General features: G+C 43.8%; 1 protein-coding gene across 5 annotated transcripts in view; it reads left to right on the forward strand.

The window, feature by feature from the left end:
- The window catches only part of lyst (lysosomal trafficking regulator), a 61,143-nt gene that overhangs the window by 28,034 nt on the left and 6,130 nt on the right, over positions 1 to 26,979 (forward strand). For 2 of the 5 annotated variants that reach the window (XM_083987837.1, XM_083987836.1), the window contains 37 exons: positions 295 to 1,222; positions 1,334 to 1,495; positions 3,797 to 3,944; positions 5,547 to 5,758; positions 5,895 to 5,961; positions 6,510 to 6,619; positions 7,313 to 7,679; positions 7,769 to 7,925; positions 8,039 to 8,212; positions 8,297 to 8,457; positions 9,153 to 9,343; positions 9,930 to 10,175; positions 10,797 to 10,970; positions 11,818 to 11,967; positions 12,737 to 12,874; positions 12,951 to 13,149; positions 13,242 to 13,370; positions 14,277 to 14,889; positions 15,506 to 15,686; positions 16,324 to 16,493; positions 16,624 to 16,854; positions 17,044 to 17,210; positions 18,204 to 18,356; positions 19,037 to 19,228; positions 19,353 to 19,564; positions 20,621 to 20,830; positions 21,251 to 21,427; positions 21,606 to 21,682; positions 21,800 to 21,988; positions 22,149 to 22,294; positions 22,376 to 22,472; positions 22,652 to 22,713; positions 22,920 to 22,975; positions 23,090 to 23,242; positions 24,444 to 24,688; positions 25,137 to 25,203; positions 26,398 to 26,554. In XM_083987837.1, coding sequence (XP_083843963.1) covers positions 295 to 1,222; positions 1,334 to 1,495; positions 3,797 to 3,944; positions 5,547 to 5,758; positions 5,895 to 5,961; positions 6,510 to 6,619; positions 7,313 to 7,679; positions 7,769 to 7,925; positions 8,039 to 8,212; positions 8,297 to 8,457; positions 9,153 to 9,343; positions 9,930 to 10,175; positions 10,797 to 10,970; positions 11,818 to 11,967; positions 12,737 to 12,874; positions 12,951 to 13,149; positions 13,242 to 13,370; positions 14,277 to 14,889; positions 15,506 to 15,686; positions 16,324 to 16,493; positions 16,624 to 16,854; positions 17,044 to 17,210; positions 18,204 to 18,356; positions 19,037 to 19,228; positions 19,353 to 19,564; positions 20,621 to 20,830; positions 21,251 to 21,427; positions 21,606 to 21,682; positions 21,800 to 21,988; positions 22,149 to 22,294; positions 22,376 to 22,472; positions 22,652 to 22,713; positions 22,920 to 22,975; positions 23,090 to 23,242; positions 24,444 to 24,688; positions 25,137 to 25,203; positions 26,398 to 26,554 — 7,268 coding nt within the window. Of the gene's footprint in view, positions 1 to 294; positions 1,223 to 1,333; positions 1,520 to 3,796; positions 3,945 to 5,546; positions 5,759 to 5,894; positions 5,962 to 6,509; positions 6,620 to 7,312; positions 7,680 to 7,768; positions 7,926 to 8,038; positions 8,213 to 8,296; positions 8,458 to 9,152; positions 9,344 to 9,929; positions 10,176 to 10,796; positions 10,971 to 11,817; positions 11,968 to 12,736; positions 12,875 to 12,950; positions 13,150 to 13,241; positions 13,371 to 14,276; positions 14,890 to 15,505; positions 15,687 to 16,323; positions 16,494 to 16,623; positions 16,855 to 17,043; positions 17,211 to 18,203; positions 18,357 to 19,036; positions 19,229 to 19,352; positions 19,565 to 20,620; positions 20,831 to 21,250; positions 21,428 to 21,605; positions 21,683 to 21,799; positions 21,989 to 22,148; positions 22,295 to 22,375; positions 22,473 to 22,651; positions 22,714 to 22,919; positions 22,976 to 23,089; positions 23,243 to 24,443; positions 24,689 to 25,136; positions 25,204 to 26,397; positions 26,555 to 26,979 lie in introns of all 5 variants that reach the window. The other 3 variants (XM_083987838.1, XM_083987834.1, XM_083987835.1) reach the window with 2 other exon arrangements.

Genomic DNA, 26,979 nt, shown 5'->3' on the forward strand with positions numbered 1-26,979 from the left:
GGCACCACGACACAAACGCACCCCGTAACCCGTAATCACATGTTTATGACAGATAAGACTACACAGATATACACACCGTATATATAACGTTATCTATCGCTCCATAGATTGCTTTCTCACCGGCTTCATTGTACAAATGCACATGACCGGGAGGAGGGCTAGTAACACAGCAGAAAAGCGGCCGGACTTGCATAGTTCCTCTTTAAAGTGTGAAAAGTGAATCCTGGACGTGGCTAATAGGAGTGTTATATGTTTTAATTTGCTTAGTTTCTAATGTATTTTATTATGTTACAGGGTGATAAGAGACCTTTTCGTCAGTTGCAATGGACTCAATCAGGTGACGGAGCTCGTCTACCTGGACCAGACCCGCTCTTTGGCTTTGAAGGTGTTTGAGACTCTGATCATTGGCGCTGGACACCAGCAGGCTTACGGGGTACTCCAGGAGCTGGAGAACGCTGATGTTGAAGAGAGAGAGGCCGTCTTGGGTCTGGCTGAGGAACTGGGGTCCCGAGGGGCGGGAGAAGGTCCGCAAAGCCTCAGCAAGTTCTACGAAGGCCTGAAGGAGGCCTATCCGCGTCACAAGAGCCGGAGCGGGCGCAGCCGAGCAGAAACACACCTCCACGTTATCAACCTCTTCCTGTGCGTGGCGTTCCTCTGCGTCAGCAAAGAGGCTGATTCCGACCGGGACTCGGCCAACGACTCTGAGGACACATCGGGTTATGACAGTACAGCCAGCGAGCCGCTTGGAGGGCGGCTGCCGTACTTGTCCCCAGACAGCGTGGCGCTGCCCTCCAAAGAGCAGGTACGGCGTGCTGCGGACGTGTGGTCGGTGTGTCGGTGGATCTACCTGGCCAGCCCCTTGTTTCAGAGGCAGTTCTTCAGGCTAGGGGGACTGGATGTCTGCTTGCGCCTCATGGCCATGGTAATTCAGAAACTTTCCTGTAAGACCAAGGATGGCAAAGCAAAGAAGAAGAGGGACACTAAGGGCAAAGGCAGTCCCGAGTCCACAGCACCAGCCACTTCAGTGCTACTCGAGGAGATAAGTCACGATTCAGCCGACACCCTCAGCACCGGTCCAGCCGAGGGAAAGACCAAAGATCCTGCGAAGAAGCTGGAGGAAGAGTGGCAACTTCAAAGTATTCGTCTGCTCGAGGCACTCCTGGCTATTTGTCTACACAGTGCTAACTCGGCTCTGCAGAGGATAGAGCCTGAACTTTCTCAGGTAATGTCACTCTATATCACACCGATCAGCTAATCCCTAACCACACCAACTACAAAGTAAGCACGTTCACCCTGGTCTCATTAAAACTGTTGTGTCTGCTCTCGTCTCCAGCTCCAGTCAGTGGAAGAAACCCTCTTTGAGGTTCGAGACCAGCTTTCTCGCTCAGGGGTGGTGAACTCTGACCTCGCCGTACCGCTCTTCGACTCTCTCCTGAGAGTGGCCTTAGCTGAGGTGTCATCCTGTCCTGAGCCCCCCGAGGAGAAGCCAGACAGGGTGAGTCCTGCCTTTGGAGAACCTGTGAGTGTTACACGCACCTTTTTATATTAAGTTATTTGAGCTACTCGTGTATCAAGAAGCCAGTTCAGGTTATAGCCAGTCAGACATCACGACACCTGATTCCTCTGCAGCGAGGTGCCATCAGTATTCATCACAGCATAAAGCTCTTGGCAAAAATGTTTTCTCTGCTAATCATTATCTGTTCTACCGAGTGGTGGACTTAATTCAATAAAGCCAAGTTAAAATTTAAACCATCGATGTTTACATCTTATCTACAAATACCTCTTGACCTGGGGATTTAAGGCATTGATCATGAACTTCTGTATCCCAGATTTGCAGCCCGACAGAAAATGTTGTGTACCATTCTCATTACTTCATGTCTCTCCTATTAAGTAATGGCGTTGGATATCCAGTGCCCCAAAAGAAATACTCAGCAATCGCAATGAAATAAGTATAACATTATGCTCTGCCTGTCCCTTGCTTTTTTCATTTCTTAAAATAAATTCCCCTCACTAATTTCAAACGGATAGTAAAAATGGGCCAATGTGTCTAAAGCTGTCAGAAAGGGGTGAGAACTAGAGACTGTGAGATTTTTTAAAGGAGCACATGAGCACAAATAAACTGCATTTTGCTGTTCGCTACTCAGTGACATTGCCTTGCCTTCCAGTCTGCCCTATAAACTGCTATCAAGGAAGACAATTGTAGTCAGGATGACTGACCAGCACAGGAGTTCATTTGGGAATTTGAACACAAAAGATAGAAAACACAGTTTTTATTGCTTTTTTTCCTTTTATAATGAGGCAGATTGTTCAGTAACTGCACTGTATTACCTGCTGCTTCGTTGGCCGAGCACCATGACAAAATATAAAGAACAGTGGCCTTTATTCACAAGGCAAGCGTACAATGAAAGGAAAACCCTCTTCCAGCCAAACACCAACAAGCCTCAGGGCTGCTGTGTATGGCCACTCACATTACGTTGCTAAGCAGCTGTTATCTCCCTGATGTGCAACAAAACAGCAGACAAAATAATGATAGCACTTGTTTAGAGCATGAAGTGGACGCAAGCACGACCTCATTCTGACATCCGCAGAGTTGACTTTTGTTTTTGAAGGTTTTCGAGTTTGTGCTGCTTTTTCAAAATCAGTACGAAGGCATAGAAAATGAACCAGTTCTATTTGCATGTCGACAATTTCTCACAACAATGACAAGCTGGATAGGAAGAAAAAAAAATCCTCCCAGCAACTTGTGTCTCCTCAACAGTGGCCCTATCACTGTAGGCTACATGAATGAAAGGTTTTCAGCACCGTATATGGTCATGACCAGAAATGACACTGCCTTTATTGTTCCAGGAAGAGAGATGAATACAGAATTAAAAAAATATATATATTGCAGAAAGATTATCATTTTGCCTGGCTGTCTTCAAAGAAAAATGACTTGCTGCCTGGTAGTGGGTGCCTGCTATCTCACAGCCTTGGATGTGTTTTCCACAAGTCTTAAAATGCCTATCTGACTAAGCTTGTTCCAACATAGGAGGATTTAGCGTTTTATATAATAGATTTACCTATTTCCTAAGAGCTTAGTTCTTTCTCAGCGAGCCCAGTAGAGTGTGATGTTCACTTAACCATTGCAACAGTGTGCTATGAAGCCAAGATTAGTCTCCCACCACCAAATTTGTCCACTGAAGGACTACTCTTTGAAATGTTTACTTCACTTGCAATTGAATATTACACTTGACACCTGAAGTTTTATGTTGAAAGGAATAGAGGAGTGACTTACAGTAAGCCTGCTCTTTGAACAGCGAAGGGTTTAGACCGTGTGAGTGTGTGTGCGTGACTGTGTGCACATGCGCGTGTGTGTACATATGATGACTGACTGTTCACGTCAAGGAACTGGGCTGTGTGAGTGCCCCAGAAGTCAGCTGATATTCGTCTTATGACCAAAATCTAGTACTTTCTTTTTCTTTTCCACATAACTCGAAAACATTTTGTTGGCAATTTATTCGCCGCATTAGTGGTAAGACCGCTGCTTTTCATGCCTAGTATGTGTTAGCGTTACATTCTCAGTTAAGGGGTGTTTTTTTAACAAGATTGGGTAAGCTTGTGAAATGATTCTTATCTTACTAACCGGCTTGACAGTTGACCAGGCAGTGATCTTTGTTCGGCTGTGTTTTTTTTTTTTTACTGTATGGGACTGACTTTTTTTTTCCTCCTCTCTTCCTCTATTGCGCTCTCTCTCTCTGTCTCTCTGTCTCTCTGTCTCCGTCTCACTCTGTCTCTCTGCCTCTCCTTCTGTCTCCAGGTGTTGGTGGAGGGGGTGGCTCCAGCAGACTATCTGTCTGAGGAGGTGGATGAAGTGCAGAGCTGCGGTGTCAAGCCCCCAGGGGAGGAGGAGGGCTACGACGCTGACAGCGAAAGCAATCCCGAGGACATGGCCAAGCAGGAAGAGGGTAGGTCCACAGTTATTCACACACGCACTCTCTCTATTAGTCCAATTAACCCACTACTACACGCCCCTCGCTGCTCCAAATAACAGTAGCTTAAGTCTTGTAACTTTCCACTGCAGATTAATTTTTCACCATTTTACTTCCCTGGGGTTATTTTTAAGAACGCTGTAAATCACTCGTAGTCTGACTCGTCTGCCATTTGTTTTTGTTGGCGATGGATTAATCTTGATGAATTGGGAGGTCATGTATTGGTCTCGACCTCTAAACCTGCTGGTGTTTCGCCTTGGGAAAGCTTGTTTCTCCCACTGTTGAACTGATAATTCAATGCACTAATTCAATGATTGTATCCAGGTAGTAAGGTTTTATATTAAATAGTGTCATAATTTTTCTCACCAATTTTCAGTGTAAGTGCAGATAAGGGCTGTTAGTGTCATGTAATAATAACCACATCCTCCTTTGATGGGCTGCGGAGCGTATTTTAGCAATGACAAACTAATTTTTACTGCGTACAAATGACATGGCAGAAACAAGCCTGCATGTTTTCTCCCCCTCACAACAGCCTCTTGTATCAGCACTGCCTCCCCGCTCTGGTTTTTCGCAGGTTAAGAACGTGGCCTGATTATATTCTTTTTACTTTTTCATCCCCTCAGAATGGAGTCATTGTTTTACGTTTTACAACTGCAGGCAACTACAGTCTGTGGCCTCATGAGCTGAATCTTGTGACTTAAAGTGCCCATCAAATGGAGACTTCAGCTTCCTGAAAAACCGTCTGCCTGGTTAAACAGTCAATCTTAAACACTGACCTCATGCAAGGCAAAGGAATGAATTAACAGTTACATTTTTTATTTTTTTGGCAGTTACACCTCTCTGTTGTTATTCTCAAACCAAGCAGCTTTTCTCTCCTTATGCTGAACGTCCTGGTCCAACAGGAAATATAATTGTCCTCAGGCTTTTGTGATGCCTTCCCCTCAAACTCATGTGTGCATGGCATTATTCATATTATGGTGATGCTTTATGAGGCCTGCATTTCATAGCCTCTTATGTAAAGACTTAACCAAAATCTTGTCTTTAGTTATACAATATGAGATTAGAGAAATCATTTGAATTATTATTATAATTTGAACTAAGCTTTAATTATTTTCACTGAAAACACAGCAAAAGTTGAAATCAACCTTTACCTTACTGGTATCACGATGGTATATGATTTTTAGTTTGTTTTTACCCTAAGCTGTATGTATTTGGATGAGGGAAAAGCTGTGTAGTTGTGTACAGGGAGAGAGAGCAGGCTTCATTAATCAAAGGAGGTCCCAGTAGCTGCATGAGAGCCTGCTGGGCTGCTCTCCTGTAAATCATGAGGGGGCTCCCATGCTGCTCTGAGGCTGAGCACAAGACTGAGGCTAATTCTTTTTTATGAGCTGCCAGGTCGGAGCTGAAGCGGGGAATGTCTGTGGATCATGAAGCTGTTTAAGCAACATCACCCAAAACCTCTCAGTGTGTGTCTGTGTGTGTTTCTGCATTAGCGCGTGTGTCGTGCCTGAATCATTCGGCATCTCTCTCCATGTGTCAGTCTGTTGTTGCATCTCTGATCTTGCGTTGCTCTCTTAGGAGTGAAGGCGGAGTCTGCGGCGCTGCGTGAGCTTGTGGCAGTGGCGGACGGGCCCGGGCGGGGTCTGCTGCTGTTCCCAGAGATCTGTACAATGGAGCTGCAGCTTCTCGCCACCGGCTCCCCAGACCTGGAGGTTCTGAGTCATGTGTTTCACAGTTTGCTGGATGCAGTACAAGCCAATCCCCGCAACGCTGCCTTGCTCTATGACCAGGTCAGATTGACCCACCTCCATTTTCTTTGTACTACTCTTAACTGTCTCCCTCCCACTCTATATCTGTCTTCTTTTTTTTTTCTCTCCTCAACTGTGCTGTGGTGAAAATGACTAACACCTTCTCTGGTCCTCTCAGGGAGGAGTCAGAACCATTCTGTCTGGCTTCCACAACATCCTCAGCCAAACAGACCCCTCCTTTACAGGTTTGTTATTCCTCCTCTCTTATTTTTAGCTCATCTGACACTGTAGGATATTGTTCATGTGTGACATCTAGAAAAAAAAAGGGGGGGGAGGTTACACTCAGTTTATTTTGTTCCTCAGCTAGACTTTTTTGTTGCTTCTGACATTTCAACTGGGTCCTCAGGGCCTAAAGGTTCATTTTATTTTGGAATGGGTCTATCAAATTTTATGTGGCCTCATTTGGCACTGTAAGATATTTTCATTTGAAAAATCGAAGGAAAGTAAAATTGGTTGTATTGTTTGCAGTGTTGGTAAGCTTTCCTGCTTCTCATATTTTAACTGGACGAAACATAAAATGGCCAATATTAGTGTTTTTTGGAACAATTCATACACAATCCATCAATCAAACTCTATATTTAGGATTTTTGTGAACTGGAAGCACTTGTATCTGAAGCATATAATGTGGCAACGTTTTTGTGAGGCAGAGCAGTTAGTGATGATGACGTTCTGGTGCATGCCCAAGTGAATGAAAACCACTTACGTAATACACTCTTCATTGATCTACATGCAGATTGCCAGACTGTGCTAGTGGAGCTGGTGGTTGCCATGGTGAGCCAGCGAATCACAGCGGAGGAACTGGCTCTATTGATTCGTCTCTTCCTGGAGAAGACCCCACCTACTGTAAATAGCAAACCCCTCTCGGTCACTCAACGATGCACTGTTGGCTTACATGCAGGGTGTTGACACTGATAGCTTATGTTCACAGTACAGCGCACACACACCCTCTCTGTTTCTGTCACTGTCCTCTCCACTTCTTACCTCCTAGTTCTTTCATAATGTGACATAAAGCTCACTTGGGTCCTTTTTTACTCTGCATACAATTAACACCAGTGAGTGTAGAACAGATGTGATGCTTCAACCTGTTACCACAGTCTGTGTACGATTGCAATCTGCAGCAGACATCATCAATAATCTGTGTCCCAGGAAGAGGTTTCTAAAGCGGCGAAGAGAAATATTTTTAACCATGTGAATGTAATGACATGTGATTTGTGTTTTCCATCTTTTAAAGATATGACACATCATTGGTCACATATGGTTGTGGTGCTGTTTTTGCGTTACCACCTACCTTCAGTTTTAGAAGCAGTGTGTTTTGCTTCATTCTGCTGGATTGTTTATAGATAGTTTATTGCTTCTTTTTCAAGACTCTGACTTATTGAGTTATCTTAGATGAATCACACAGTTACAGCAGCTAAATCTTCTCAATGTAAAGATTTTTTAACAATCAGGAAAAGGTTATACTGTGCAAGTCAACACACATCTATCTGGTGTTTTACCTCTTGAAAACTAAAACTGTTCTTATCTCTTGTCTGTCAGGAGGTCTTACTGAAGGGCATACTACAAGTTGTTGAAGCCAATGTGAATATTGAACCTCTCCACTTCCTGACCTTTCCAATAATCCTCGGGGCTTCGACACAAGGAGGGTTGTCCCCTGGCTCCAGACAGAACGGTGCTGTTGGGGGGAAAAGTGTTGGTTTGCTCTGGAAGGGCAAACTCTCACCTGGGCGCAGAGAGGGGGATGCCGAGTACAGACCATGCCACCTCCGTTCCTCCCCCTGGCACATTGCTCCTCTCCACTTGCCCCTGGTAGGGCAAAACTGCTGGCCCCACATGGCCAGCGGCTTCAGTGCCTCTATGTGGTTAAGGGTGGCAGAGCAGGAGAAGGAAAAGGACAAAGACAAGGGTGAGAAACGGATCCTTCACCAACATCTTTTCATACCTGATTTCACAAACATGAATCAGTTCTGAGGTTTTCTTCTCGTTGTTTTCCAGAAGATAGTAACCCTCCTGCAGCTGAGTCGCACCAGGGCTCCTCTCAGGCTGAGACAAGATTAGTAGAAGAAGACCTCATTCATATTCTGTCCATGGGCTCCAAGGCACTGATGCTTCAAGTGTGGGCAGACTTCTCTACAGGCTCTCTCACATTTAGGTGCGCTCCATTGTAGACTGCAGCCTCAAAGACGTGAGGGAAGAATGGGTTACTGGTTTTTAAGTATTCATTTTTTATCCAAGCTCAAGTATTGTGGTGTGTTCTCCCTGTAGAGTTTGTATAGACCCGAACGACGAGATAAAAGCAGGACTGTTGGCGCAGGCAGACTCGGGGGAGGGGCTGCTGAGGCCGGGCCAGTGGCAGCACCTGGGCCTCACCTACACCCAGCAGCCGGAGGGCAAGAAAAACATCCATGGCCGTGTGGTTGTTTGGGTTTGTGGAATCAGGTGAGAAAAACTTGTGATGGCAAGAGTAAGAACTGGCTGAAACTTATACCAACCACTTCATCTCATAACCGCTCTCTTCTGTAGGAAATGTGAGGTTTCTCTGGACTACACCCTACCCAGAAAGTCAAGTTTATCCTCCGACAGCAACAAAACCTTCTGCATGTTTGGCCACTGTATACCATCCTGTGAGGAGCTGTTGAAGCAGGGCGAGTGCTGGAGCATGGGCACCGTGCTTCTCTTCAATGGTAGGATTCCTGTTAACTCCCATCTTGATCATCTGAAAAACTCGAGACATTTAACCTCAGTCATGCACTTAGCATGTTACCCTACATACATATGCAATTATTTACATAGATTTATAAAATGTATCTGTATAATGTGCTGCTCCTCTGTGGTACATCGATGACTTCTTCTAAGTACATACATGGCTTGTGTTACATAAATAGTTTGTGGTGGGGTTATATTTTCAAAGTGTATCCAGTCTGGGGGCTGTAAAAGGCTGTGGCTGGTGTGATGTGTGGCATTCTGCAGATACTCGGCATTCCCTCGGGAAGCTGACTGAATACTTCTCTTGTTGCCTGTAATTGGCCGTGAATGGCTTGTGTCTGGGCGATCCCAACCTGTGAACCCAAACGATATCTTTATACAAGCTTTAGCCTCTCAGCTGTCACAGGAGTTCAGTGTGGGGTAGCAGAAAAGAAAGTGCAAGATTAATAGAAACAAGAAATAAAACATCAAGGGGCACCACGCTGCCCATTTGAATATCTCACACCTCATTTCTCTGGCTGTATAATAGACTGTTTCTTAGAGCAGGGCTCTTGAATGTCTCACCACTGGGGAAAAAGGCACATACTGTATAACATACAGGGCTCTAATTTCGTGGCGCAACGCAGGTTGTGATGTTTTTTATTCTGACTAGATGCTTCTCTGTGTATTTTAGGGTCTAGAATAGGATCTGAGGAGGCCTTCTACCTGTACACCAGTGGACCGGACCTCACCTCTATCATGCCTTGCAAATACGGAAAGCCCAGTGGGACATTTTCTAAGTTTGTCACTCAGGAAGGACTCAAGTGTGAGCATGTACGAGAGATTCTGATGAAGAGCAAGGATGTGGACACGACAACTTTGGTTGTAAGTCACAACACACAACAAACACTTCATTAAAATATGAAATACACAAAATAATATTTTATTATTAGTTTTGTTTAATCTTTTTAGCACGTTTCTGTTAAATTGCAGATTGATACTCCTGTTAAACCCTGTAATTGTACTGTGCGATTCAAGTGCTCTGTAGGCATAGCAAATCCCTCCTATGTCTCATTTATTGTTTCATTTCATGGTGCATGAGTAATGTGCTGTTCCAATTAGTTGTCATTAATGATACAGCGCAGTAGGAAGTAATTTTTCCCCAATGGAAAAAGCTATTACAGTTAAGCTGCAGCTATTTCAGTGAGACTGAAAATAGTTTTTCTCCCATTAAAAGCTAATATCTATGTTGATAAAACCTCAGCTGATTGAAAAAGGAAAAAGGAAGTGAGACAATTAGAATGAATGACTTCCTCTCTGCATCTTTATAACGTCTCTGGTACTATGAGGAAATGTAGCCCACGTCTTTTAATGCATGCTAGGGACTAGTTGGGTTACTAATTCCAAAAATATCTTCCTTATTTGAAGTTACAAGATGACAATTGATTGCCTGCGTTGTGTTTGTGTGCAGGAGAGCTTGGCAGTAGTGTACGCCCCCAGCAGCCCCAGAGTCTACACTATCTATGAGCCTGTAATCCGACTGAAGGGTCAGGCCAAGACGGTGGTTACCCAGCGGCCATTCAGCTCCAAAGAGGTACAGAGTGTTTCCCTGGAGCCCAATGCCCTCAGGGCTCTGCTCCCCACTGAAACCCAAGGTCTGCAGAGCGTCCTGCACAAGATTGGAGGAACAGGAAATTTTGTCTTCCTCTTTGCACAGGTGGGATGATTTATATCTTTAATAACAACAATGTAGAGTTAAAGGTCAGAGTTGTTGTGGTATTTATGGATTGTGGACACATGTGGGAAAAGTAACATGTTGAATACTTTAGAATAGAATAGAGTTTATTTGTCACTGTTAAAAACAATGAAACGCTGTTTAGCAGCTCCAGCTTGACATCATCATCATTAAAAGCAAAATACAGACATCCAGGAATAAAGCATACAGTAAATAGATAAAATAGACGATAAACACGATAGAAATAAGTTAGTGAGTACAAATTGATTTTAAAGTGCATAGATTCAGTCCCAGTTTACAGTCTGGAAACACTTCTCATTATGTGATAAATGTCAGTTTCTGTAAGGTCACATTAATATTGTTGTACCTGTCAGTTGAGATCATAGTCCAGTGTCACCTTAAAAACTAATTTTGATAACAGTCTCTCGTGCGCTTTGGTGAGAACATGATTAATGTAGCTGGAACTGGGTGTAATAATCACACATAAATGCTAGTTCAGACCTACATTGTTAATATTAACGTGTTAATGTTCACACATTAGGCTCTTTTGTTGTTCTTTTTTTTTCTCCCTTTCATCTCTCATCTTGGGCTCTTGGCATCCAGACGGTGGAGCTGAGTGACTGTGAGAAGACGCAGGCTCTGGCCCTGCAGGTGCTGCTGTCTCTGTCCAAGTTTAACCAACACCGCATCCACGAGATGGACTGTTACCATGGTTACTCGATGATCCACCAGGTCCTTATAAAGTCCAAATGCATCGTGGGATACCATATGCTGAAAGTGAGTCACACCTCGAACCCTGCCGTCCCCACGACCTCTGCTGATGTGTTCGGTAAAACATATTCACCAGCACTTGTTTTCACCGTGAATCTGATCCAGCCCAGCACTCCGGTGTTTCTCGGAGCCGATGTTGGTGACCCTGCTGTTACTTGACCCTCTAGCTGTGTCTGTAATTGAGCTGTGTGATGGCTGTGTGCTGAAATGGATTCTGTCTGACTTGATGAAACACTGAGCTCTTGCAGAGTCACACAGCAGTCCTGATTGTTTTTGGCACTTTAGGCATCCACATGCCGCATTGTATGGCATGTCTAAGGTAGTGTAGTGTATCAAACCCATACTTCGAACCATATAAAAAGAACCTTGCTGTGTACACTTCACCTTTCTATGTATGCTATTCAGAACTAAAATTCATTAAATGAATGTAATTTTCCTTTTCTGGACTATAACTGAATTCACTTGTCAGACAATAAATAATGTAACTAACCGTGGGTAAGACTGCAAAGCTTCTATCTTACCTCAGAATACCAGAGACCCAAAGGACTGCAAGATTTATGACCACTGCAGTGAAGCTGGTCACAAATGATAGACTTTGATCAATACAAACGGTGCTGCTCTGGGAGTAAATGGCATTGGTTTTGACAGAGTGATAAGCGCTCCAAAAAATTTCATGGAAAATGTATTGATTTTCCTCCTGTCTGGGGTTCTGCACTGTAAGGGTGATTCTGGAGAGATAGTGATTATTGATATGTTGAGGTACAGTATGTGTCTGATTAGAGTTAACAGTAGTCTGGAAGATATTATAGAAATGCTGTATTTCTGACTTGGTTGCCATATTGCGTCTCTCTAGACTCTGCTGGACGGGTGTTGCAGTGGATCCATCCTCGTCCTTGGGGATGATGGGCAGTTTCGTTTGGACACGGAGTCCATCGCTGTAGTGCAGGATATCAGACTCCTCTCAGACGTTCTGCTTGACTGGAAAATCTGGGCCAAGGCAGAGGTAAACACACACATCTCTCAGCTCAGGTGGTTGGTTGTTATAAACTAAAATGAACACAATAAATACAGTGTTACATAATATAAAACTAAATACATACTGAAACTATGAACTGGTAAAACATTATTTGAAATTAAACCTATGCCTATCCTCACTGTCAAGTGTTGTTTTCCAAGATCTGTTAATGAGAAATGAAAATAAAGTTATACACCAAAGCAAGAAAATACTTCAACAGCAGTTTTACAACCAGTCTTATGCCTTGCAGTAAATGCAGAGATGTGTGATGTCTGGTGTTTTTGTTTAACACAAGATCAACTAATTCCCAGTGAAGTGCAGAAAGTTCAAATCATCACCACCAATGATGAGCTAGCAACTTTGAGTTGCAGTCTCTTTGATTTTACTTTTTTATCATGATTCTTCAAAGAATACCCAGAATACATGGGGCACTAATTTGGTCTAAACTAATTTAAACTTGTATTTTATCTCCTGGAAAAAAACTCTTATGTTTGTGGAGGAAGCACCAAAAATTATGCAGTCTAGTTAGACTGAAGTGTTTGCACTCTAAATTGGGTTTTTCATGTCCTCCAGATGTTAATATATTGGGAAAATAAAGGCTTAGAAAATCAAAGCAAACAACCAGTCCCCTAAGTTTAGCAGTCTGTTCAGCATTGTTTGGCTTTGATGATGGATGATACCCCTCTCTAATAGTTGCTCTACCCCACCATTAGATGATCTGTATCTCCGTTCATTTACTCTGTGTTGTTTCTGTCAGTGTGGAGTGTGGGAAACGCTGCTTGCCGCCCTAGAGATCCTCATCAGGGTGCACCATCCTTATCAGGTCTTCAACATCCGTCAGTTCCTCAAAGCCGAAGTAGTGCATCGCTTCCTGCTCACCTGCCAGGTGTTACAGGTAGGTATCTGTCAAAAACCTCGATACCCCCTTTGTTTTCGGGGATTGTTACTTACTGCATTTTGTTTGTCTCAAGGAGCACCGGGACGAGCATCTGACTGCCATCCCACAGGAGGTCTGTTTGTCGTTCGTCAAGATAATCCAGGAGGTGCTTGGGTCGCCTCCGGACATGGACCTGCTCAAACTCATCTACAACTTCCTGCTGGCGGTCCACCCACCCACCAACACCTATGTCTGCCACACTCCGTCCAGCTTCTACTTCTCACTACACATAGGTGAGAAAGCGGCGCAGTTGAAAGTAGCACCTCTGTATTAAAGTGCCATTAATTCGATTGCGCTGAGGTCTTTTGATGTCCGTGTTTGTCAGATGGGAAGCTGTACCAGGAGAAGGTGCAGTCCATTATGTACCTGAGACACTCCAACAGTGGCGGGAAGTCTGCCAGCAGCTCTGTGGTTTCACTGTCCCCAACTGTCTTCACGGACACTCCCCACGACGGTACAGTTGCTTTAACTACATTATACTGACCTTGAAGGGCTTTCTGTTCCAAACACAGTGGAGATAATTAAATACAAACCTTCACGGTGGTGCTCAGAGTGACATTATAAATGGAGAGATCTGCAGCACTTTTATAAGTGCATGTGCCTCAAACAACGAAAATCAGTTTAACGTGTTTACTGCTGTATCAGCCCAGTTTTCTCTCCATGATGAATTACAGTCACCACAGTTTTATTTTAAGCACCTAATGTAAACACCATTATTTCTGGGAAAATGCTTATGTATGAGCATTAGGTCATTATATGTTTGTGAAACTCCATCCCATCCTCCTCCACTTTTTACTTGAAAAACTGCTGCTCGTAACAGTAGCTTTCACAGAACCTTAATTTTTATATATCCAATATATTTTCCTAGCTATGCCTTTTTTTCTTTTCTTTTTTTACTCTTTTATCTTTTACTGTTCCATTCAGTGTTGTAATGTAAGCCTCTTTTGTCATCTTTATCTCCCTTTTTGGATTTAATTCCTTTTTATTTCTCGGAAAACACTTTATAACTTTGAAAAAAGGTTTAACAGTATATATGACAACAGAGTTGGCGGTGATTACTTGTAGCAGTGCCATGAGATTAAATCCAAAAAATATAAAAACAAGTAGCATTTCCAGCATACAGTAAACCCTGTTGACACAAGATACTTGTTTTTCTGTCTCGCTGTAATGAAATGCACAGTTTTTTCAGTGAACAGCTATCCCTCTGCTCTGCCACATCATGTTATTCATCACCTTCATCAATATTGCTATTTGCACTGCAAGTGTTGTACAATGTACCTGCATACAAATAGGCCCTCGCAGCGATCCGTTCTAAAGTTGAATCATTTATAAATGCTGAATCATTTTGTTGTTTTTCCAGGTCATCACGCCTCTTCCCCTGAACACGGAGGTGATGATCAGTTGTTACGCCCACCCAGTCTGGCACCTTCTCCGTACTCCTCCCCACTGCTGACACCTCGACTCGGACACGGGAGCTCACACGAGGCAGGTGAAGGTGACGGGGCGTCCCTCGCCACCCGGGGCAGCACGGAAACTCTCAAGAAGGGCGGAGGTGACGAGCAGCTCCTGAGCAGCTGTGAGTCAGCCAAGACGATCTGTGACTCTAAGGACATAGGCGAGGGGGGAGCCCTACGCACTCCCTCCATCAGCGTGGAGGAGGAGCGGGACGAGGCGGCGGAGGTGGACAGCCTGGCAGAGGGAAGCGTGGGGGTGGCGGAGTCCGAGGACAGGTTTGACTGGGCGAGCGATGAGGCACCGCGGCGCCCCGACAGTCTGAAAGGTATCCAGTCCTTCCAGAGGAGCCACAGCAACCTGGCCAGCCTCGGCCTGGCCTTCCCTGCTCCCAACGGCTCGCTGGCAGTCGGCCGATGGCCCAGTACGGCGGACCGCGGCTCCATGCCCGAGGACTGGGAGAGCTACACTTACTCACCGGGCTATGAGAGGGCGCACAGCAAGACTGAGTCCAATGACAGGTACACTGCCGCAGTAATGTTTAACATGACATGGTTCTTTGAGCTTCTGATGTATCAAGAAAGAACTCTGAGGATATTTTCAGACTGCTGATTTAGTGTCAACATTAATGAAGTCAAATCGAGCTTGAAATTAGTATCAGTGAGCACTAACGGCCTCTTTTAACATTTCACTCAGTTGTATTGATATGTGGGTCCTGTTGTTTTACACAACTTCAGAATAGGTAAATACCTGGACCACGGCTTGTCTTTGATGAAGTGGGTTGTTTAGGGATTTGCATAATCTTCAGCATCCTTAACTCTGAAAATGATTTGCACTCTAGTGACAGTTTCACTTTATTTCTGCTCGCCAGCTGCTGGCTTAAGCTGATTGGAAATTAAAAAAAGAGATTTGTACATTGTAATCCTTTTCCCGCAAAAGTCACCTTTGTATTTGATTTACATGCTGATGTTTTACAACACTGAGTGGCATTTATATACAAAATGTAAAGTTTTGTATGAACTAGAATTATATGGAAATAAACATTGTATTGTTTCCCAGTAACACCAACAAAAGGACTTTGGCCAGCTATTCAGGTGAAGTAATTCAACATTTAAATCTAAGCTGTGTGTTTCTCAGGTCCAGTACTGAGGACTGCCTGGTGCTGATCTGCTGTGGACTCTATGATCTTCTGAGGGGGGTCTTGTTGCTGTTGCCTGATCTCATGCTTGAGGAAGTGATGGACAAACTCATCCAGCCAGAGGCGCTCATAGTCTTAGTCAACCACTCATCACCTCTGATCCAGCAAGGAGTCATGAAGGTTGGTTCAGTCCCGTCCTGTGAAGCATGTCGATCCGTTTCAGCACCAGAATTCTGTTGTAGATCAGGTTACCATGGTACTGTTTAACCCAGTGTGGGGTAGCGTTGCTCATTACCATTCCTTAAAGTCACATTCACACCATTGTTGTACATTTTATGCTTTTAGCAAACACATTTCTCTCAAACCGCCCACAGAGAGTGAAACTGTCATGCAACATTAATGTCAGGGTTTTGTAAACAGTTCAGAAGAAACCGTGTGAACCCAAGTGCATCAAGTCCAATAACCACTAAAACTTGCAGTGGCTTAACATCCAGAAAGAAGGAGACCACAGATCTCGTTACACTGTGTTTTTTGCACATATTAAATAAATAAGATATGAATAATAATCCAGACGCTTCAGAGGTGCTAGAAGGCAAATTTGATGTCTTTGAACATAACCAGCAGGCTAGTCTTCACCCTAAGCTAGCCTTGGGAAATAAGTGTCCCAATAAGGGTAATTAATTGTCTGTTGAAGATTGTAAAAAAGAAAATACAGTTGATTTCAACAGAGATGGTTGTAAAATATGTGTTGGGCTATTAAAGCAAGAGGATCTGAACTATACTGTTGTATTCTGGTGTTCTCGCCCCTCTCTCCCAGCTGTTGGATGCTTATTTCAGCCGAGCCGTCAAGGATCAGAAGGAGAAGTTCCTGAAGAACCACGGTTTCTCGCTGCTGGCCAATCAGCTGTATATCCACCAGGGCAGCCAGGGCCTCCTCGAATGTTTCCTGGAGATGCTCTTTGGGAGGCCGGTGGGCCTTGAGGAAGAGTGAGTCCAGGAACAACACATTATATTATGCATAGGATTGTCTGCTACAGTATATGAATCAATGTGTTCGGTGAGCGTATAATTGTGTACATTCCATACCATTATCTTTCTTTTCTGTCTTCTTTTTCAGTCTGGACCTTGAGGAAATGGAAAATATCTCACCTTTCAGAAAGCGCTGTATTATCCCAGTGTTGGGTCTTATCGAGAACTCCTTGTACGAGAACTCCTTGGTGCACAACATACTGTGTATGCTGCTGCAGCTCCTCAACGCCTGCCCCAAGCTGGCAGACATCCTTCTAGACCACGGGCTGCTCTACGTGCTCTTTAACACCCTCTCCACCCTCAACGGCATGGAGAATGGGTGAGACCGCCAGAACAGAGAATGATTCATTCAAACACCACCATGGGTTTTGTCTTGAACCTTTGAGCCATGAATTAAATCATTAATCCTCTCACTGTTCATTGATCTGGCATATGTGAGTGGTAAACTCAACTTCCTCTGCCTCGTGTTTCATTGTTTTTCCTCGTCTTCATTGTCCTCCCTCTGCAGTATTCCCCTGAATGACTACAAGCTCCTGGTGTGTGACATCCAGCAGCTGTTAGTAGCTGTGACTATCCACTCCTGCAGCTCCTCGGGGTCCCAGTACTTCCGCATCATCGAAGACCTCATTACCTTGTTGGGTTTCATGCAGACCAGCAAGATGCGTCGCACGCAGGGTGAGGACAGAATTTCTGATATTGAATACACATGCAGAATATATCAATGTTGTCATCTACTATGCTCTGCAGTTCTGGTGATATCAAGCTGTCATGCTCCGCTGCAGAAAGAAAGCAGGCTGTCACTTCATTATCTTCAACTGCAGAGTGGAAACTCATTTGAGAAATATCTCTCACTCATCTTGCCACTAAATGGCTTTCTCTCATCTGTCCCTAAATTTGCTTTCTGAAGAATATCTCTCCCATCTCTTCCCCATTAGAGCTTATTTCTTTACAGTGTTTTTTGATCTGATATAATCATTCTGTGGTCACAAACACATTACAAAAGCATTATGACTCCGTACATGAAGCCTTTTATTTTTGGTTATTTGTCATTTTAGTAATTATACTTAACTGTGTTATTGCCCTCAGTGAACCTCATGCCAGAGCACCTTCTTTTTTCTCTCTCTTGAATTACCTAATTCTGGTTTGGCAAAGTCTCCCGGCTGAACAAACATGCAGTTAGCTTCTCATTTTAACTTAATGAATGTGGCTTGTTCATGAAAGGTGTGTGTTTGTAAGATATGATCATTAGCATAGTCTGCAATACCAAATTGCTATCTAAGACTGCCTTTTCTAAGTAGACAGGTTTGATTGATAAAAATGTTACCCAATAGTAGTAAGAGGAATTTAGATTGAAATGCAGATGAAAACACATTATATTTAGCAGGATCTGTGCCAGTTGTAAAAATGAGAAGATAGTACTACAACTGTCTGTGTTGATTCAAAGCAGAATTTTCCAGACTAAGATGCACATAACACTAATGTGATGAACAGACTGTCAAGAGATAAGTGCAAGAAAATCAGTGAATGTGACAAATTCTCATACATGTGACTCAACAACAGATACGTTTGTGCCAAGTGGCTCCTCCATGGAGTATATTCTCACAAACAGAAGAACATCCGTTTGACCTCTAACATGAAAAAAGTTCATTTGTTTTTTTTTTCCTTCAGAGATGTCGGTGGCATTGCAGTTTCGTGTCCTTCAGTCAGCCATCGAGTTTATCAAGACCACGGCCAATCAGGAGCCTCAGAGGCTCAGCAGCTCTGTCAATGCACAAAGCTCTCCACATCATGCCATTTATCAGAAGCGCAAGAGCATCGCAGGTGAGTGTCTCAAGTTAATCCAACATGATCTTGTGTGGAGGTAAACGTAGCCACCATGTGTTTTCAAGTGTTTCCCTGCTCCACGCTCACCTGTCTGTTTATTGATCCTCTCCTCATCCCGATCTGAAGGTTCCATTGCCATGAAAGACTCCATTATCCCTCGTATCCCCAGACAGCACTTCTGCTCCTATGGCCAGATCCCCCTGTCCCCTCCCTTCAGCTTCCTGTCCCAGGACTCCCCCCTCCCCTCCCCCTCAGGAGCTCCGTCCTACATGCTCCACTGTGATGCAGGTAGCTGGGACTGCGGTCCACAGCGGAGAACATCCTCACTGTCATGGGGCATGTCTCCCATTTCTGCACTGAACTCACCCTTTCCACCCCCAAACCACTTTGGGGGGAATTAATGTGCCCAGTACACTTGTGCGCTACTGGTGCGTTTGTGTGTTCACATTTAAATGCTTAACTAAATCACTGTTAAGCATTTCAGCACAGATGGCATTTTGATCAGCGAATCTTTATAATCTTCTACGTGCTCAATAATAAATGAGTCATATGCATAACTTTACTTTGAACTTGAGAGGAGAAAAAGCGTGCGTACTTTTACTTACAAATGGCATACCATCACAAACCCCGTCTGTCTTCTCTCAGCTGAAGTTGTATCAATGTTGTTGTTGTTGTAGGTCGCCGCCGTTTCTCTCTGGCCCAGACTGACTCTCTCCTGATGCGTATGCGCTCTGTAGCCAGCGATGAGCTCAACCAGATGATGCAGAGGAGGATGAGCCAGGAAAACCCCATTCGTGCCAGCGAAACTGAGTTCGTCCAACGGCTGCAGAGGCTTGTGGTTCTTGCTGTCAACAGACTCATCTATCATGGTAAAGAAAAAAAATCTTCTCCCACATATTGTAATCTCCTCAATTTTCTTCTTCACCTCATTAGGGACACAAACCAAACTTCCCGTCTAATCCTGCTTCTGTTTGAATGTGTCTCTCATTTCAGATGTGAGTCAGGACTTGTTTGACCTACTGAATATTCCAGACTCCCCAGACCAGCAGCTTTTCACACCAGATCCAGGTGATCAAACACAGGATGACAGCGGCTCGGCCTCTGTCCCACACTCTCCGACTCCCTTCACCCTGCCACCTGCCAGCAAGAAGAGCTTTCAGAAGGACATCCTCAAGCTCATGATGGATGGGATCAAAATTAGCCTGGTAGGTTTAAAAAGTCCCTGTGAAGCGTTTCTTTAGCTGTAAAAGAACTGGTGCGATTGCCATGCTGTGAAACTTAAAGCTGTACAGAAAAGAAAAATTAATTTGATTCCACTCTGGGTCATAAAATTAGTGTAATAACTCATCTATCAGACGATGTAGCCCAAACTTTGTGCAAAATTCTATTTTCGAGTAAATCCGGGATGGAAGTGTGGTAGTTTTTTTTTCACATTGGATAATGCAGGCGCACGAATTATGAGTCACGCTGCTCACGATTCATCAGCCAATGCTATTGGATCCGTCATCCATCAATCAAACGTCTGAGACACACACACACACACACACACACACACACACACACACACACACACACACACACACACACACCAAGCTCGGTCTCACCCCAAACACTGAATATCCCGCCCGCTCGATAACGACCAATCAAATTTGTTTTCCTTACTCGGGTAAACTCGTGCGGCAACTCGTGGAAGTTGCTCTGCTATGACTATTTTTTGATTAAAATTGCTTTCCCACAAAAAGTTGTTTAAAAAAGCTCCCAAATAGGCTAAAAACTGGTCTACTATTTCTCCCTCATTGAAAAATCCAGATTCTATGAATATTCATGAGTACGCAAATGCATCATGACTCGCGCCCGCCCACCGCCACCGTGTTGCTAAGTAATGGCGGTGCGCATTAACAGGACAGGGGAAACGGAGGAGGGAAGTCAAAACACAAGGTTTGCACCGGGGTTCGGACCCTGGTCTGCCGCATTGAAGGCGGCGACTAAAATGAGATGCAAACAAAATCAACGGGATTGGTTGCTAGTTTCGAGACGCATGAAAACTGACTCCAATTTGAAAAATTGAATCCAGTTATTTCAGACTCTGGTTTTGAAACTGCATTTTCAAGTCTAAAATGCTCAGTTATGGTGTGGATTAGCAATTCTGCTCCTGAAATGCCTTGTAGCAGAGCCCACACACTAAATTGACATGTTAATAACTTCAAAAAGGGCATTTTTGGTTTAGGGGGTCTTTAATGTTGATGTTTGTGATGTCACAGGGCAGCACGGGTCGTGGAGGAGCCCCACATCAGCAGTGGCGAAGGATCCTGTGGTCGTGTCGAGACACTTTCCGGGTCCAGATCGGGCGCCTGCTGGTGCACACGCTCAGCCCTGCGCTTCCCCTGTCTGACAGGAAGGAGGCGCTGGAGTTTGTGTTTGATCCCAGACATCTGGATATCCTCAAGGAGAGCCTCAGTCCCGGTCTAGAGGTGAGTGAGACAAAAAATGCCTCATTATAATTCAGCCCACACCTCACACCACAACTCTACTCTATTGTTCACTATCCGGTATTATACTGTAAAACATTATTATTCTGGTCATTCTTATCCACACAGTATTGATCCAAATCTTTGTTGGAAAGTTTGAGTGAGTGTACAGTATATTAGCTTTGTCATATTCACTCTTTCAGTTTTTCAGGAGTTGTCAGGCCATGACTCAAAAATAACAGACATTTAATGCTCTTCATCTGCTCGCTTGCATTGTCGTATTCACTCTGCATCCTCCTCTCAGACTTCACTGAAGGTCAGCCAGCTGTATAAGACTTGTTTCCTGTCCATGCGTGTGTGTGTGCATGTGACTCGCTTCAACCATGAAAGACATTTTAATCCGCCCGTCTCTGTGTCACTCAGCACGGACCGAAGCTGTCGCTCTACCTATATGAGATGCTCCACGATCACAAGGACAACCTCACCAAAGACGAGCAAAATGCCGTGGGAGTGTTCATGACCTCTCTCAAGCTTTGTGGCCATCGCTGCATCCCACCCAACACGCCACACAAACAGGACTTGCTCAGGGCGATAAAAGAGGTAAGTCCTATAAAGACAGCCATTGTCAAAGGGAAGCAAAGCAGCTTCTAAGGCTTTTTAATAAAACATGAAATGCCAACTGTTTTGTGCAGGTGGGTCCATAAAGCCTGTCAGCTTTTCTTCTTAGCCAGAAAAATACATGCGAGTAACTTGTTTACCCGTATCTTTATTCTCACAGGAAAAATTCAAGTATGAAGCCGAAGAAAAAACAAGCAAAGTGGCGTGGGAAAAGAAAATGGCCAACACTCAGAGGAAGTGAGTCTGGGTGTTTTCTGTGATGTGAAATTGATGTTCAGTACAAGAAAATAACAGTAAGAATCATGTCTTTGTTCCACTTTTCTATTCACTCCATTCTTTCTTACTCCTTCGCAGCCTCATCCAGAGGCTTGATGGAAAGTCCAAGGACATTTCCAAGATTGCAGCAGATATCACTCAGAATGTGTCTCTGCGGCAAGGCATGGAGAGAAAGAAAGTCATCCAGCACATCAGAGGACTCTATAAGACTGACCTCAGCGCCAGCCGCCACTGGCAGGAGCTGGTGCAACAACTCACACATGACCGGTGGGCACGGAAATGCATTTCTCACTTTCAATTTATGCGAACTAGAGAATATGAAGACATGACATTTCAAATGCAGCTGCGGCTCTGCGGTCGTCAGGTGTCGTTTTTTATTGATGTGAGTAGACGATGTGTTAAAGACGGCTGCGATGGTCTGTTTCAGTGCGGTTTGGTACGACCAGACATCCTACCCAACGTCCTGGCAGCTGGATCCCACTGAAGGTCCCAATCGAGAGCGGCGGCGGCTTCAGAGATGCTACCTCACCATCCCCAACAAATATCTGCTCAAAGACAGGCGCAAGGCTGAAGGTGGTTGCTCCCTTTTTGGAAAAGTTCTTTGCAGTACTAGTGTGTTTGTCTCCTTTAATCTGACCTTCATGTCTTATTTAGACACCATGAAGCCACCCCTGTCTTTCCTGTTTGAGGATAAGACTCACTCCTCCTTCTCCTCTACTGTCAAAGACAAGGCCACCAGTGAGCCCATCAGGTATAACTGGCTCCTCTGCCTCTCTGTAAACTTTTAATAAGCATCATATCTGTGTCAGAAAGCTATGATGCTCTAAAGACGATACATAAATGTCTAATAGACTGGTGCTGCATCAAGAAACCTCTATGCTTTATTCATACGGCGTATTTCTTGAATGAGAAATGTCTTTTTGTCCTTAGGTTCACTCGTCGTTGCATCAGCGTGGCCCCCTCCAGAGAGACAGCAGGGGAGCTACTTCTGGGTAAGTCACTGACCGTCCCTCGCAGCTGTTCCATGCATAATATACTCATCCAGTTACAGGGCACAAAGAGTAATGTGCTCTCTGAGGCACTAGAGAATATTGCTCAGCCCTCACACACAAGTGTTTGTTAGGTATTCAGTGGGGGAAGCTTTTGTTTGTCTTGCTCTTAGTACACCAAATCTCTCTCACTCTGCGCTGTCTCACAGGAAAGTCAGGGATGTACTTTGTGGAGGACAACGCTGCTGATGCTCATGACAACCAGGTAAAGCTAGGCTTTACTGTCCAGGCTTTATTCTCTGCCAGAAGGATGGCACTGCCTTATGTGTGTGTGTCTGCCCGGCAACTCAGCACTGAGTGTGTTTATGCGTTTGGACAGAGTCTTCACGGGGAGACGGAGGCACCTTCCTTCTCCTGGACGTACGAGGAGATCAAGGAGGTGCACAAGCGCTGGTGGCAGCTAAGAGACAACGCTGTGGAGATATTCCTCACCAACGGCAGAACCCTGCTGTTAGCCTTTGATAACACCAAGGTGAGAAACACACGAGTCACGTGGAATAAAAAATGAAGGAAACCAGTGGAACGTTGGGAATTTAATAGAGCAATATTGATATCAATGTTGACATTGTTCGTGACTGGCATACAGTCGATCTTCCAGCTTGTTTACTTAAACTATTTCAATTAATTATCGCAAAGAACTGACTTTGTTTATCATCCATAACTAGACCACCCAGCAGCTCATAAGAGGAAAATCCAATCTATGTTACATTTGAATATTAAAATGCAGCCATAGAGGACGGACTGTGATTAAAAATGACAAGATGAAAGAGGCCACTGATGCTCAAAGAAAAATATGTATGAGTAGACAAAATCATGCTGCTTTAAAAAAAAATAACTGCTGCGAGAGTTAATTGTTGAATTGGCTTTTTGTTGTTCTGCCCCTGATGCATTTTGGGCTCTGTGCTCTTCTCTGCCAGGAATTAATTACAAGTCATAAGATAGACACATCACAGTCTGTAAGGGAACGCTGTTATTACTGTACTTTCATTTAAATGCTGAACGAATGTTATAATCTGGTCTTTTTAGCAAATGGGGGTTTTCCAGCAGGTTTTTCAAAATGTTCACAGATTGACTTGACAAACTGCACCTGGATAAACAGGCAAAACATGTTTTTCCTTTTTCCATTTTCACTGTGTGTTTAATTCAAGTTAAGATGATTTTTTTTTTTTTTTGCGCAAACATTCATATCCCCTTCAGGATGAATTGTAATCACTTTGGGATTCTCTGATTTCTCAACTATAGCCATCATCAGGCCGAGGGTTTAATTTATTCATTAGGTTTTTACCTTCAGTTAAAGTTTTTGTAGATTCTGAATTGGTAAGTGTGAGCGTGTTAAAATGCTAAACTAAGAGGGTGAACATTATATTTGCTCAACATTAGCATGTTGGCTCTCTGCCATGTTTTAGGGCATCTTGTACATTTATTATCCTTGGCTTTGTGGATACATTTCAGAATTAGATGAATGAAATTAAAATTTAATAGTTATTCTATGTGAAATAGCCACTCTCTTAAGGCACCTGGCTCATTTTGTCCCTGGCACAGGAAACCAAGAAACACAACAGGTTTTATTAGTCAAACATTTAATCTGATTATATTAGCGAGTTAGTTCTGTTTCCATGTCTCCCGATGTAGTGTTGGAAATAATATTTGCTTCTCTGTGTTCTCGCCTCAAGTTTCGTGACGACGTCTACCACAACATCCTGACCTCTGATCTGCCCAACCTGCTGGAGCATGGAAATATCACTGCACTCACACAGCTGTGGGGCTCGGGTCAGATCACAAACTTTGAGTACCTCACTCATCTCAACAAGCATGCGGGTCGCTCCTTTAATGACCTCATGCAGTATCCTGTGTTCCCCTTTATCCTGCGAGATTACACCAGTGAAACACTCGACCTGCAAGATCCAAACATCTACAGGTCGGTGGTGGTCCCCCTGTTACCTTGTATAGATAGATAGATAGATAGATTCATAGCTTCATACATTCTGATAGAAATACTAAAAAAAAAAAAACAAATAAAAGAAGAATGCAAGATATTTATATAGCAGTTATATATATATATGATGCATATATACATATTGCACACATGTGTTTCCTCTTTCACTGATGCATTAGATGCTACATATATATTAAAAATGTACTGCTCTTAAATGTAATATGTTATATTTGTGTTTTTCATACATGTGCTAATTACGCAAAACTCATGATATATAATTTCAGACATTGATATATTATACTTTAATTGATATATTATTATTCGTTGATAAAGTACCCGGTCGATGGTAATGAGGCCTTTCCAGTTCAGATTCGAAGAAGGAATCGTAGTCGGTTCATTTTTGCTTTGTTTTCCTTTTGTCATTGTGCAGGAATTTGAGCAAACCCATTGCAGTCCAGTCAAAAGAAAAAGAGGATCGTTATGTGGATAATTACAGGGTAAGGCCTGTTGCACCTTTTTACCATGTTATTGGATGTTTTCAGCAGCAGACCTCCCGTCAGGAGCAGCGGGACATTTTAGCCTGCCTTGAACAGTCTACTTGACCAGCGATAAGAGGCATTTCTCACACTTGAGCTGCACTTGCTTGTTTCAACTGTGTGTGACATGTTACTTCACTGAACCGCTGCCACTCCCACATGTGTGTCTACAGTGGTGCTGTTAGCTCTAGCGCTACTGTTATATATTGACTTTGATAATGGCCAACAATGATAGAAAAGTGTAGAGAGGAAGACATGATCTATTAACGTAGAACTAGTCCACTACCTGTTACATCAGGCAGATTTATAGCCTATTATTCTATAACTGTTATATTATTCATAACACCTTGATGGACCAAAAACGGACCGAGAAATATAGGAGATCCTTTGTACCTACATCACCCATCAGGCTTTTTAATTCTTCTGCAAATGGTAGATGAGTAGACAGACACATGGATTTCCCCTTGGGGATAAATAAAATAAACATTATCTCATCTTATCTCATATATAATATTTTAACATTAAAGGGATAGTTCAACATTTTGGCAAACTGGCCCATAGCCCAGGAGTAGATTACCTTTGATTGTCAGTGTAAGCTATTTTTAGGTTACACGCTACGGAGGCTAATGGGATTTCTTGGTTTCCCTCATCAAACTCATCAAATAAACAATCCAACAACTCCAAAACGCTCTCGTGGACAAGTTGTGACTTGCACATTCACCACACTATGAGATAATAAAGGAACGTTAAGAGACAGAGTTGTTTTCGAGGTAAATTCATGCAAAACCGCTGATGCGCATTACCTTTGGGGGCAGTTTTTCAGCAAGCAGTCTCTGCATTTGCCTCGAAAACAACTCCGTCTCGGAACGTGATGAGGGAAACCAAGAAATCCCATTAGCCTCCGTAGCGTAGCTCTGAGCAGCTCGCAGCTCTGCTCCGCCGTTCTAAAAACAGCTTGCACCAAAAATTAAAGGTAACAAACCTACTCCTAAAACTATAGGGATTATGGCAATGGGCCAATTTGCCAAAATGTTGAACTATCCCCTTAACGCTCAAGTGGATTGACAACTGGTGAAAATTCATTGCCTGGATTGTTGTTTCAGTCCACCCCAGAGTGGTTCAGTCAGACAAATCACTGGTGTGTTTGTTATGCAGTACTTGGAAGAGGAGTACAAGAAGGGCATTCGTGAGGACGACCCCATGCCTCCCGTCCAGCCTTACCACTACGGCTCACACTACTCCAACAGCGGCACCGTGCTGCACTTCCTGGTGCGGATGCCTCCGTTCACCAAGATGTTCCTGGCGTACCAGGGTGAGTGGCACAGTGATGTTTACTACAAGTCAAGAGAAGAGATCTTAAGCCTGGAGGAAAACAAACAAATTGGCGTCTCCAGCTGCATTACCTTTTGCAACACTGCTGAAGCGCTGTGTAAAAGCACTGTAAATGTAAAGTGAGTGACAGTCCTGACTGTGTGTCTCTTTAACAGCTGATCATTATCATCTAGCTCCAAAAAGCTTTTAGCAGCGCCAACCGTCAAGTCCCACCTGTCTGTGTTACACTGACAGCTCCATCTTAATTGATTCTGAGGCTTTTAGTACCGAGATGCTGGAACTGAGCAGCGTGTTGCAGTAGCTGTGTTGCGTCACATGTATTAGCCATGAAAGGTTACCTCATCTCAATACCGTGCTCTGATCAACTCCTCGTCCCTTCCCCTTCTCTTTTCTGTTTCTTCCATT

The sequence above is a fragment of the Trachurus trachurus genome (genome assembly GCF_905171665.1).
Source record: "Trachurus trachurus genome assembly, chromosome: 15".
NCBI lineage: Eukaryota > Metazoa > Chordata > Actinopteri > Carangiformes > Carangidae > Trachurus > Trachurus trachurus.